We start from the raw sequence: 12,067 nt of genomic DNA on the forward strand, positions 1-12,067 counted from the left end.
GCTGTCATCAAGGCAAAGGGTGGCTATTTTGAAGAATCTTAACTAAAACATCTATTTTGATTGGTTAAACACTTTTTTTGCTTACTACATGATTCCATATGTGTTATATCATAGTTTTGATTTCTTCACTATTATTCTACAATGTAGAAAATAGTTATATCATAGTTTTGCTATGAATGCTATGGTAGCCATGCTGGTTATTCTACAATGTAGAAAATAGTAAAAAAATAAAGAAAAGCCCTTGTATGAGTAGATGTGTCCAAACCTTTGACTGGTACTGTACATACACACTTCACAGGTGTGAGCCACATAGAGCAGGAGAGACCTGAGGAATTATACGACAGCAGATCAAACTGAGAGCAGAGATGGAGTACATTTCCAGAGAGCGTGAGAGGCAGTGCTCACATCACCAGCACAGTCAAACTAAGGAGGTTTCAGTTTGCTAGAATGGCTACATCCATAGTCTAGTTGCTCTAGCAGTTCCATGTCAAGTCCATAAGACTACAGTGAATCAGTGAGAGCGAGCCCAACCTTGCCTGCCCACTCACTCACCCCCTAGGCAGCACAGCACAGCACACTGTTACTATGCAAGAGTCACCTCGTCCCTGCCTAACTCCCTGTCTGTCTATCTGTCTGTTTGTCTGTCTGCCTAGAATGTGTCTAAGCGTTTAGAAAACTCTTAGAAAAGAGTTCCAAAAGGATTATTCGGCTGTCCCCATAGGATAACCCTTTTTGGTTCCGGGTAGAACCCCCTGTGGAATGGGTCCTATATGGAAACCAAAAGGGTTCTACCTGGAACCAAAAGGGTTCAACCTGGAACTAAAAATGGTTCTTCAAAGTGTTGTCCTTTGGGGACAGCCAAAGAATCCCTTTAGGTTCTGGATAGCACCTTTTGTTCCTAAGAGTGTACACTGTTGACTGTAGAAAGATGTTAAGTGTGTCTGTGTGTGAGTGTTGGTTACAAAGCTCACTGTTATTAACAGGGAGTTAGACATTTTCTGGTACTATAAGTACAGCGCTGTATTCCCTGTCTAAAAGCCACATCTACATATTTAAAGAAAGAGAGTGAGAAACCGAGAGAGAAAAAGAGAAACCGAGAGAGAGAAACAGAGAGCGAGAGAGACAGAGAGAGGGAGGGAGAGAGCAAAAGAACTGGGCTAAATGTGTGCAATATGGTCAGATCATACCTCACAAATGTTCAAAACAAGGAAACTCAAATCCTCACAAAGCGCAAGCAACTGCATGCAACCTATTATCCCTAAACCAGACTGGCAAAAGTCATTTCCTGACCTTCATCTTAAAACCAAGTCCAGCTGAAAACACACCAGAGAGAAAGAGGGAGAGGAGACGCATTTAAAAAAGAGGAAGAGGGAAAAGGGGTAAGGAGACACATTACAGAGACAGACAAATTAAAACTGAGAAAGCAAGGGATCAGAGAAGAGGGAATGGAGAGATACCTCTTGGATCGGCGCAGCATGCTTCTCTCCGGCAGGGAAAAATTGGAGAGCACAGTCCAAAAAGAGTCAGACATGGTCCTGCAGCTCCACACACATAGCTGTCACACACACACAGAGACGACACTGCCCGCCAGCCTCTGAACACACAGACATACGTACGCCAGCTACTGGCAGCAGGCAGGCAGACAGGCAGCTTGGACAGATGGATAGGATGCGGCTTCTGCTTCCTAACTAAAGCTAAAACTGCTGCTGGTCTCAACCTGCACCGCTAGCTAGCGCTGATCTGAGCAACCTCAGTGTGCTCTCTCCCTCTCAATCTCTTTCTCAATTTATCTGCCTGACAGTCTCTCTCCCCCCCCCCTCTGTCTTGCTTCTCCCTACCTCCCTCCCTCCCGCTCAGTGGCCAGCCTCTCTCTCTCATCCTCCCTCACTCCCTTTAGCTCAGTGGCCAGCCTCTCTCCGTGGATCACATTTAAAGGTGCAGCCTGCGTAAACACCTATTAACTCTACTGCCAGTGCTTTCTCTGCACCATCTACCGCCCATCTGGGGTGTGTGTGTTGTGTGCGTGCATGCAAAGTATCAGGGAGCCCAGGGAGAAACAAACTCATTATCAGACAGAACAGAACATAGTGGATTTAAGATTTACCTTCTCAGTAGAAACAAATACTTCTCTCTATGTATTACGCAGCTGCCTGCGCTTTAGTAGTGTGTGTAATGAAAGGTACCAGCCAGCAACAGATCAGAAAACAAGACAAGATAGAAGGGGGAAAAAAAGATAGCAGGGAAGTTTGTGTTGGGGGGCAGGTGAGCGTGCTAGTGTCAGTTGCGTGACAGTGCTGGGGTAGTGCTGTGTGCCTAATGCTTATGGCTCCTGTTTCCACCAGGCAAACTAACAGAGGAATACGTTAGCAGTAGCACCTCAGAGAAAGAACAGAAGCTAGCAGAGCGTGACAGACACAGGCTGCAGGGTCACCAAAGATGTTTAGAACTAACCCAAGATAGACCACAGCCTGTTGTTTCCAATGGGAGCAAATTAATCATAGTGGGCAAAACAAGCAAGGAGCTGAGATCCTATTGGAACGTTCTAGCATGTATTTGCATATTTACATTAAGGAACGCCTACTCTGTGAAGTGCGCGTGTGCAATAACTCAATTCGCACTTGCACTCCTAAACAACACAATTTGTAGAAACTTTGGCAAAGGGTAAAGTCGACGTAACTAGTTCTGGGAACTAGTTCTGGGAACGGAAAACTGCACTGAGATCAAATGTTTCATCAATGAGAAAATTAGTAGAATGTCGGCCAAAATCCATCTGGCTCCATCTTCTCCCATCGCCGGCCACTGGGCTTCCTCTCATCACCATATATTTTTTAAACCTAAGCTACCATGCATACCTATATAACGTAGGTACAGGACGTAATGATGCCTCGTAAAATGTTGCGCTACACGTGCAACACAGCATTCCTAACCTGGCCCACATTGTCTGCTGTGTGGATAGAGCAGTCAACAAGTCGAGCAGTCATTTGAAAGAGTAATAACATTTCATACGAGACAATTCAAAGGTAAAATCCATTAAAGCCAAGATAATGTAATTCATTGCCCTTGACAATCAACTGTTCTCTTTTGTGGGTGATGTTGGCTTTCGCCGACTGGTCGAGCACAGGTACACACTACCACGTGCGCTATTTTTTAGTTGATGCCCTACCGGAGTTACACAGTAATAGCCTCACTGCTATAAGCTTGACTGCCATACACACAATTCCCCATAATGTCAAAGTGGAATAATTTTTACAAATGAATTAAAAATGAAAAGCTGAAATGTCTTGAGTGAATAAGTATTCAAGCCCCTTTGTTATACCAAGCCTAAATAAGTTCAGGAGTAAAATGTGCTTAACAAGTCACAAAATAAGTTGCATGATAAAAGTGTTTGACTTGAATGACTACCTCATCTTTGTACCCCACACATACAATTATCTGTAAGGTCCTCCAGTCGAGCAGTCCATTTCAAACACCAATTCAACCACAAAGACCAGGGAGGTTTTGCAATACCTCGCAAGATGGGCACCTATTGGTAGTGTGCAAAACTGTCTGTCATCAAGGCAAAGGGTGGCTACTTTGAAGAAATTCAAATATAAAATATATAGTGATTTGTTTAACACTTTTTTGTTTACTACATATTTTCATATGTGTTATTTCATAGTTTTGATGTCCTCACTATTATTCTACAATGTAGAAAATCATAAAAATAAAGAAAAACCCTTGAATTAGTACTTTTGACTGGTACTGTATATACAAAAGTATGTGGACACTACTTCAAATTAGTGGATTTGACTATTTCAGCCACCCCCGTTCCTGAGAGGTGTATAAAATTGAGCACACAGCCATGCAATCTCCATAGGAAAACATTGGCAGTAGAATGGCCTTACTGAAGAGCTCAGTAACTTTCAACTTGGCACCGTCATAGGATGGCACCTTTCAAACAAGTCAGTTCGTCAAATTTCTGCCTTGCCCTGGGCAACTGTAAGTGCTGTTATTGTGAAGTGGCAAGTCTATGAGCAACAACAGCTCAGGCGCAAAGTGGTAGGCCACACAATCACACAGAACAGGACCGGCGAGTGCTGAAGCACCTCTGGAAGCAATGTCAGCACAATAATTGTTTGTCGGGAGCTTCGTGAAATGGGATTCCATGGCCGAGCAGACAAACTCCAGCCTAAGATCACCATGGTGTAAAGCTCGCCGCCATTGGACTCTGGAGCAGTGGAAATGCATTCTCTGGAGTGATAAATCATGCTTCACCATCTGGCAGTCCAACAGACTAATCTGGGATTGGCGGATGCCAGGAGAACGCTACCTGCCCAAATGCATAGTGCCCACTGTAAAGTTTGGTGGAGTAGGTATAATGGTCTGGGCCTGTTTTTCATGGTTCGGGTTACGACACACAGCATACAATGACATTCTAGACGATTCTGTGATTCCAACTTTGTGGCAACAGTTTGGGGAAGAACTTGACTGGCCTGCACAGAGCCCTGACCTCAACTCTATCGAACATCTTTGGGATGAATTGGAACGCTGACATCGATCAAGGCCTAATTGCCCAACATCAGTGCCCGACCTCACTAATACTCTTGTGGCTGAATGGAAGCAAGTCCCCGCAGCAATGTTCCAACATCTAGTGGAAAGCCTTCCCAGAAGTGTGGAGACTGTTATAGAAGCAAAGGGGGGACCAACTCCATTAGTGTGAAGCTTTATGAGTGAAGGACCATAGAGTGAAACTCTAAACCAGGATTATCTGTCCCACTAGGTGGGTGTAAAGTAGAATACATTTTTAGGGGTGTGTTCAATTGTGTGAATACTAGAGGTGTATTGTATGTGTGGGTGTCAGATATGTATTGAGTGTGTGAGCTCCCGTTTGTCATTGAAGTATTGTGAGGTGACAAAATATGTGGAATGGTTAAGAAAGGCTGGTTTGAGGAAGTATTTACAAAAGAGAAGGTGGAAATGAAAAATATAAATGGCTCTCGGTTTAGTGCTTTCGAATGATAAAAGTCAGAAAGTCAGAAAACGCAGTGTTGAAAAAGAAAGTGAAGAGCCTGATGTACCAACAGCGGAGGAGGTGGGGAGGTGGGGACTTGCCGTCCACATCCCTTGGTTATATCCTGAGGTGCCGGGTATGTCTCTGATTCACATTCCAATGATCTGGAGCAGATTATGTGATTGATTAGTCACCCTAACGCATCAGTTGTAATGTTGCATTTTGTATTGAGTAGGGCGGATTTTTCTTGCATTCCCGTGAACAGTGATATGATAACTGTAAAGGGTATGGGTTGTTCATGTTCACAATTTGATTAGGTGAACGCATTGTCACGGATGTAATTACGGCCATAAAAAACACCATCCTTGTTTTAGGTGTGTATCCATGTTAGATTAACCAAACGATTTGGTCTCATTTTATAATGAGGAGCTGCAGGTTACTCGCTCCATGATTTAGATCAGTGGTCATCAACCGGGCGATCTGGATTTCTTATGAGTAGGTTCACGTTTAAGTTGTTATTTAGCACTGTCAAAACTTTGTTCAACACTTTTATAAGCCATACATTGCGCGTTCTCCTTACTTACACTCGCGCCACAACCAGCACTGCAGCTGCAATGAATGAGTATAGCAAAGTGATCCGATAAGCTCGCGTTGTTATTATTAGCGGCTTTTGTCTTTTTTAATACCGAGAAATATTTAATTTCTCTAGTCACAAGAGTAAAAACATGAATTGGTGCATGAGGCAGAAATAATGCCGTGTGACTTCAGTACACAAGACTGTGTTCCCTTTTCTCAGCGGAGGGAGGGAGACCTTGCAGGCCATGCTCACAAGTAAAACAACAAATCATTTATTTACATTAAAAAATATCTATAATTTCAAAATGGTCTGAGAAGAATAACATTGGAAAGGTAATTCAAGCATAGCCAATATGCAGTTATAATGTATTGGGCCTACTGCATTAACCTCATTGCTACATAATTAATGTTGCATAGGCTTACTTTAAGTCATTAGCAGTAGATCTTTACTTGCATTTTGACTCAGGAAGTGATCTTCACTCAGAAAAGGTTGGTGACCACCGATTTAGATGACTGCTTTATTTATATGACTTAATAAGGTTTCAAGAAGGGACATGTTTAGAATTTGCTGTTCTTGTGGCATTTTGTTACCGTTTTAAACATTGAGGTAAATCAAAGAGAAAAATATGTTCGTAGATTGAAAGTTAAATAAATGTTCAACACCATTTTCAGAAAACTAAGACCTATTTTAATTAGCAGCCATACAATTGGTGAAAGTTTTTTGATAGGGTCAACGTGAATATAGCTATTGAGTAGGCCAGGTCTGACAATCTATTTTATGGATTGATAACTTTTGAATACGCATTGATAACATGTACAAGTAGGAAACCCTAAGTAATCCAGAGCGAAGTGACGTGTTGTCGTCTTGACAAGTATAGGCAAATTATTGGATATTAACATGTGCTTGGTAGACCAGAAATTATGAAGGTTTGCTAACTTGGTTTGCTAACTTGCTCTATCCATTCTGAGGTATACGTTTTGAAGAGGCCTTCCTTTGTTGTCCAAATGACTCAAGTAGATGGCAAGAAATGCAGGCTTAATTAACCCTCTTCTGTTGAGGTTCGGATTGACCCAGAAAAATAACAATGTATATAGCCTTAGTGAAATGAACGCAAGTTTAAATTCTGATGTTGATTACGCAATTGCAATTCTGAGATTGCATTCACATATGTGACCCGATTCAGGAAACTTGGCGTATGTCGCAAGTCACGAATTCACAGGAGAGCTGTTTGAATGTAAAATATATATTTTTAATCAAAATGCTTTTTTTTGTGGCAGAAATGCCTTCTCCACCATGTGAACTTTCATGTACCTTACTATCAAACTTGTATGCCATCTGTAGGAATGAAATTGTTAAGTTACGAGCCTAGTTGGTTTAGCCACAGAAAAAGTGAGCAACCTTCCCGCTAGCCATGATTGGCTGAGATAATGAGTGGGCTGGAAAAGCCGAGACATGAGTTTGGATTGGTCTACCATATAGCACGCGTCTGTCTACTGGAATTGGTTAGTATGTTTAGGTAATCAGGTCGAACGTGGCTTTTAAAAAATATATATTGCGTAGTAAAACTGCATAAACCTAAGTTTCAATTTAAAGTGCACTGTTAACTAGCTGGCTCACTAGCTAACGTTATGTGTATGCTCTCCACTTTCTGGAGGACCGAGTTTTGAAATCAGTGGAATTCGAGTATGATAGCTTAGGAGGTGGAGGAAACACCAGTCTTGATTACATCGTCAAACTAAGGGCAACCATGCATGGAGACCATGCATCAGACAGGAGACGAGTCTAACCATGATGTTTACTGGTAAGATTTTCAGAAATTACTCATCTAATTTTGACAGAAAGTGGTTTCATTTCAAGTGTACTGTTAGCTAGCTAACGTTAGCTGGCTGGGTCGTTATACACATAAGTGCGCTCTGAACACGAAACAACAGATAGAGCGATAGGGCGAGTAATGATCAGTGAACTGTTCTCTCTCTCTTAGATGTCTGGAAGTAGCCGGCAAGTTTGTACAGAACGGATGGCTCAACCCTTAAAGAGATGGGTGGGGCTAAGGCTTAAGAGGGTGTGAACAATGCTGAATGGGTGTAGACAAAATAGGGCTCTCCAATATTAGTACCAAAACATTGAAAGACGGTTTTCTCAAAAGTGAGTTTACAAGATGATCAACTTTCAAAGCATAATTACTTTCCCATTGTTTCCTCAAATGCAGTGTATGATATACCATTTTGTAGCTCTGAGTCTCTACTTTTAACTATGTAAAAACAGAAATTCAAATGTTGCTACATAAGACAGAATCCAGGTGGTGAGTCACATATAAGTCCATAAGAATGATGGACAGATAGCAGATCATGCCGGCAAACCGCAACCAATTTGACCACATCGCAGCAGCCTGTCTGCGAGCAGTGAAGCAGCCTCTATAATAAATTAGGAGCAATGGATGTGTGATCATCCATGTGTCCTGATTCTCTCGGTACCCAACAGCTTCTGCTGTCCACATTGCATTGGATTCATTGGGAAACACGCCTCACATTCTCTTTAAACCCAGCATCTTTGATGCCCTCACTCGTCAAGGGTGAGCCTCGACGGTGTGATTTTTAGAACATACATCATTTCCAGGGGCAAGGGTCGAAGAAGGTATTTAAACTTCTTTTAAACGGGTCCTGGATGGGCGGGCTGTACTGCAGAAGGGCAGTCGGTGGTCTAGTTAGGCCCTGACCGCTACATGCAATGTTGCTATGGGATACAAGGTTAGTATCATTGAGATCCTATTAAATTACAAGATGGGAAATGTCAAGCATTAAAGTTACAGAAATGGGCAAAAAAATGGCAACATTCTTGGTCGGGGAGAAATATAAAACCAGTCTAATTGGAATGAATGGCAGTAGAGGCTTAGGGGATGCATTTCCTGATTTTACTTATGCAGGAAAATAAAAGTAAGGCATGTTATGCATCAGAAACTATGTTATAGAATTATAGTCAACCTAAAATATTGTGATATAATTATAAATACAGCTTATATGGGTTTTAAACACATTTACAGTATAAATAGCCTCTAAAATATATGTAAACAGATCATAAATGTCTCAGATTTTGTTTTATTGGAAAGCTGCGAGTGCTATTACAATTGGAGTGCTATTACAATTGGAGTGCTATTACAATTGGAGTGCTATTACAATTGGAAGTTTACATACACCTTAGCCAAATAAATTTAAACTCAGTTTTTCACAATTCCTGACATTTAATCCTAGTAACAATTCCCTGTCTTAGGTCAGTTAGGATCCCCCCTTTATTTTAAGAATGTGAAATGTCACATTAATAGTAGAGAGTGATTTATTTCAGCTTTTATTTCTTTCATCACATTCCCAGTGGGTCAATTAGTATTTGGTAGCATTGTCTTTAAATTGGTTAAATTGGGTCAAACATTTCGGGTAGCCTTCCACAAGCTTCCTCCAATAAGTTGGGTGAATTTTGGCCCATTACTCCTGACAGAGCTGGTGAGTAAGGTTTGTAGGCCTCCTTGCACGTACACACTTTTTCAGTTCTGCCCACATATTTTCTGTATGATTCATGTCAGGGCTTTGTGATGGCCACTCCAATACCCTGACTTTGTTGTCCTTAAACCATTTTGCCACAACTACAAAATGGACAATGCTTGGGGTCATTGTCCATTTGAAAGACCCATTTGTGACCAAGCTTTAACTTCCTGACTGATGTCTTGAGATGTTGCTTCAATATATCCACATACTTTTCCTCCCTCATGATGCCATCTATCTTGTGAAGTTCCCCAGTCCCTCCTGCAGCAAAGCACCCCCACAACATGATGCTGCCACACCCGTGCTTCACGGTTGGAATTTTGTTCTTCGGGCTTGCAAGCATCCCCTTTTTTCTCCAAACATAACGATGGTCATTATGTTATTATTTCATAGTTTTGATGTCTTCACTATTATTCTACAATATAGAAAATAGTAAAAAAAAAAGAAGAAAAACCCTTGAATGAGTAGGTGTGTCCAAACGTTGAACTGGTACTGTGTTGTCAAACATATTTGTAGCCTACCATTTGTATTTTATATTTATATCCTTACTTCTTCAATCTGGTCACAAACATAGGCCTATGGCATTGCAGCAAATTCTTGATTGAAAAACATCTTATCTATGCTTCAGAAGCAAAAACTTGCGTGTCTTGATTGTTGACCAGTCATCAGCATTGGCGCACATAGGCGGCGCACATATCCAGATTAGTAACCAGAAAGCACTTGTTTAATTTGATCTATTTTGCCAGGCAAAAACAGGGTTCCCTGCCTACTTTAATATTATCCATATAAAGTATCTTTTAGCAATCTGCTACGGACGCATCTTCGTCACAACAATAGGCTACCTGTTGACTTTAGTGATCGTTTTCATATATCAGATAGCCCTAGTTGGGGTGGGTTTTAATTATATACCTCAGTGGTGGTACTGGCTATACAGTGCCTTCGGAAAGTATTCAGACCCCTTGACTTTTGGCACATTTTGTTACGTTACAGCCGTATTCTAAAACGGATTTAAAAAATAAAACATGTCAGCAATCTACACACAATAGCCCATAATGACTATGCAAAAGCAGGTTCTAAGAAATGTTTGCAAATGTATTAAACATAAAAAACAGAAATACGGTATTTACATAAGTATTCAGACCCTTGGCTATGAGACTTAAAGTTGAGCTCAGCTGCATCCTGTTTCCAATGATCATCCTTGAGATGTTTCTACAACTTGATTGGAGTCCACCTGTGGTAAATTCAATTGATTGGACATGATTTGGAAAGGCACACACCTGTCTATATAAGGTTGACAGTGCATGTTAGAGCAAAAACCAAGCCATGAGGTCGAAGGAATTGTCTGTAGAGCTCCGAAACAGGATTGTGTCAAGGCACAGATCTGGGGAAGGGTACCAAAATATCTGCAGCATTGAAGGTCCCAAAGAAAACAGTTGCCTCCATAATTTTTAAACGGAAGAAGTTTGGAATCACCAAGACTCTTCCTAGAGCTGGACGCTCGGCCATTCTGAGCAATCTGGGGAAAAGGGTCTTTGTCAGGGAGGTGATCAAGAACCCAATGGTCACTCTGACAGAGCTCTAGAGTTCCCCTGTGGAGATGGGAGAACCTTCCAAATGGACAACCATCTCTGCAGCACTCCACCAATCAGGCCTTTATGGTATAGTGGCCAGACAGAAGTCACTCTTCATTAAAAGAGTGATGCTTTTTGGCAAACTCCGCTTGGAGTTTGCCAAAAGGCACCTAAGGGTCTGATGAAACCAAGATTGACCTCATTGGTCTGAATGCCAAGCATCACGTCTGGAGCACACCTGGCACCATCCCTATGGTAAAGCATGGTGGTGGCAGCATCATGCTGTGTGGATGTTTTTCTTCGGCAGGGACTTGGAGACTAGTGAGGATCAAGGGAAAGATGAACGGAGCATAGTACAGAGAGATCCTTGATGAAAACCTGCTCCAGAGCGCTCAGGACCTCAGACTGGGGCGAAGGTTCACCTTCCAACAGGACAACAACCCTAAGCACACAGCCAAGACAATGCAGGAGTCTCTGAACATAAGTGAGTGGCCAAGCAAGAGCCCGAACTTGAACCCGATCTAACATCTCTGGAGAGACCTGAAAATAGCTGTGCGGGAACGCTCTCCATCCAACCTGACAGAGCTTGAGAGCATCTGTAGAGAAGAATGGGAGAAACTCCCAAAATACAGGTGTACCAAGCTTGTAGCTTCATACCCAAGAAGACTCGGAGATGTAATCGTTGCCACAGGTGCTTCAACAAAGTACTGAGTAAAGATTCTGAATACTTATGTAAATGTGATATTTCATTTTTTTTTTAATAAATTAGCAAAACATTTCTAAAAACCTGTTTTTGCTTTGTCATTATGGGGTATTGTGTGTAGATTGATGAGGACAAAAAACTATTTAATACATTTTAGAATAAGGCTGTAACGTACAAAATGTGGAAAAAGTCAAGGTGTCTGAATACTTTCCAATGGCACTGTATGCCTTTATTTAACTAGGCAAGTCAGTTAAGAACAAATTCTTATTAACAATACCAGCCTAGGAACACTGGGTTAACTGCCTTGTTTAGGGGCAGAACAACAGATGTTTACCTTGTCAGCTCTGGGATTCGATCTAGCAACCTTCCGGTTACTAGTCCAACGCTCTAAACGCTCTAACCGCTAGGCTACCTGCCACCTATATGTACATATCGATAGGTATCGATAAAGTGACTAGGCAACAGGATAGATAATAAACAGTAGCAATAGCCTATGCGATGAGTCAAAAAAGACCAATGCAGATTCTGTGTGAGCTCCCCTACTTGCTACTTGTTACACTTTGAATGCTTAGCAAGACAGGAAAATGGTCTAATTCACACACTTATCAAGAGAACATCCCTGGTCATCCCTACCGCCTCTGATCTGGCGGACTCACTAAGCACATCCCTCATTTGTAAATGATATCTTAGTGT

At 41.7% G+C, this 12,067-nt stretch overlaps 1 protein-coding gene and 1 long non-coding RNA gene across 7 annotated transcripts in view; one reads left to right on the plus strand and one right to left on the minus strand.

The window, feature by feature from the left end:
* Window positions 1–12,067, minus strand: part of mast2 (microtubule associated serine/threonine kinase 2) — a 164,947-nt gene that overhangs the window by 107,066 nt on the left and 45,814 nt on the right. For 4 of the 6 annotated variants that reach the window (XM_090232065.1, XM_036969241.2, XM_090232064.1 and 1 more), the window contains exon 1: window positions 1,458–1,937. The exons of the other annotated variants lie outside the window; for them this stretch is intronic. In XM_090232065.1, the coding sequence (XP_090088191.1) occupies window positions 1,458–1,531 (74 nt within the window). In that variant the 5' untranslated portion in view covers window positions 1,532–1,937. Of the gene's footprint in view, window positions 1–1,457; window positions 1,938–12,067 lie in introns of those variants that run through there. 6 annotated transcript variants of the gene reach the window in all.
* LOC149984020 (uncharacterized) overlaps window positions 1–12,067 on the plus strand; it is a 468,468-nt gene that overhangs the window by 86,575 nt on the left and 369,826 nt on the right. The window lies entirely within an intron of this gene.

The sequence above is a fragment of the Oncorhynchus mykiss genome, chromosome 4 (genome assembly GCF_057628025.1).
Source record: "Oncorhynchus mykiss isolate SJ-2025 chromosome 4, ASM5762802v1, whole genome shotgun sequence".
Taxonomy (NCBI): domain Eukaryota; kingdom Metazoa; phylum Chordata; class Actinopteri; order Salmoniformes; family Salmonidae; genus Oncorhynchus; species Oncorhynchus mykiss.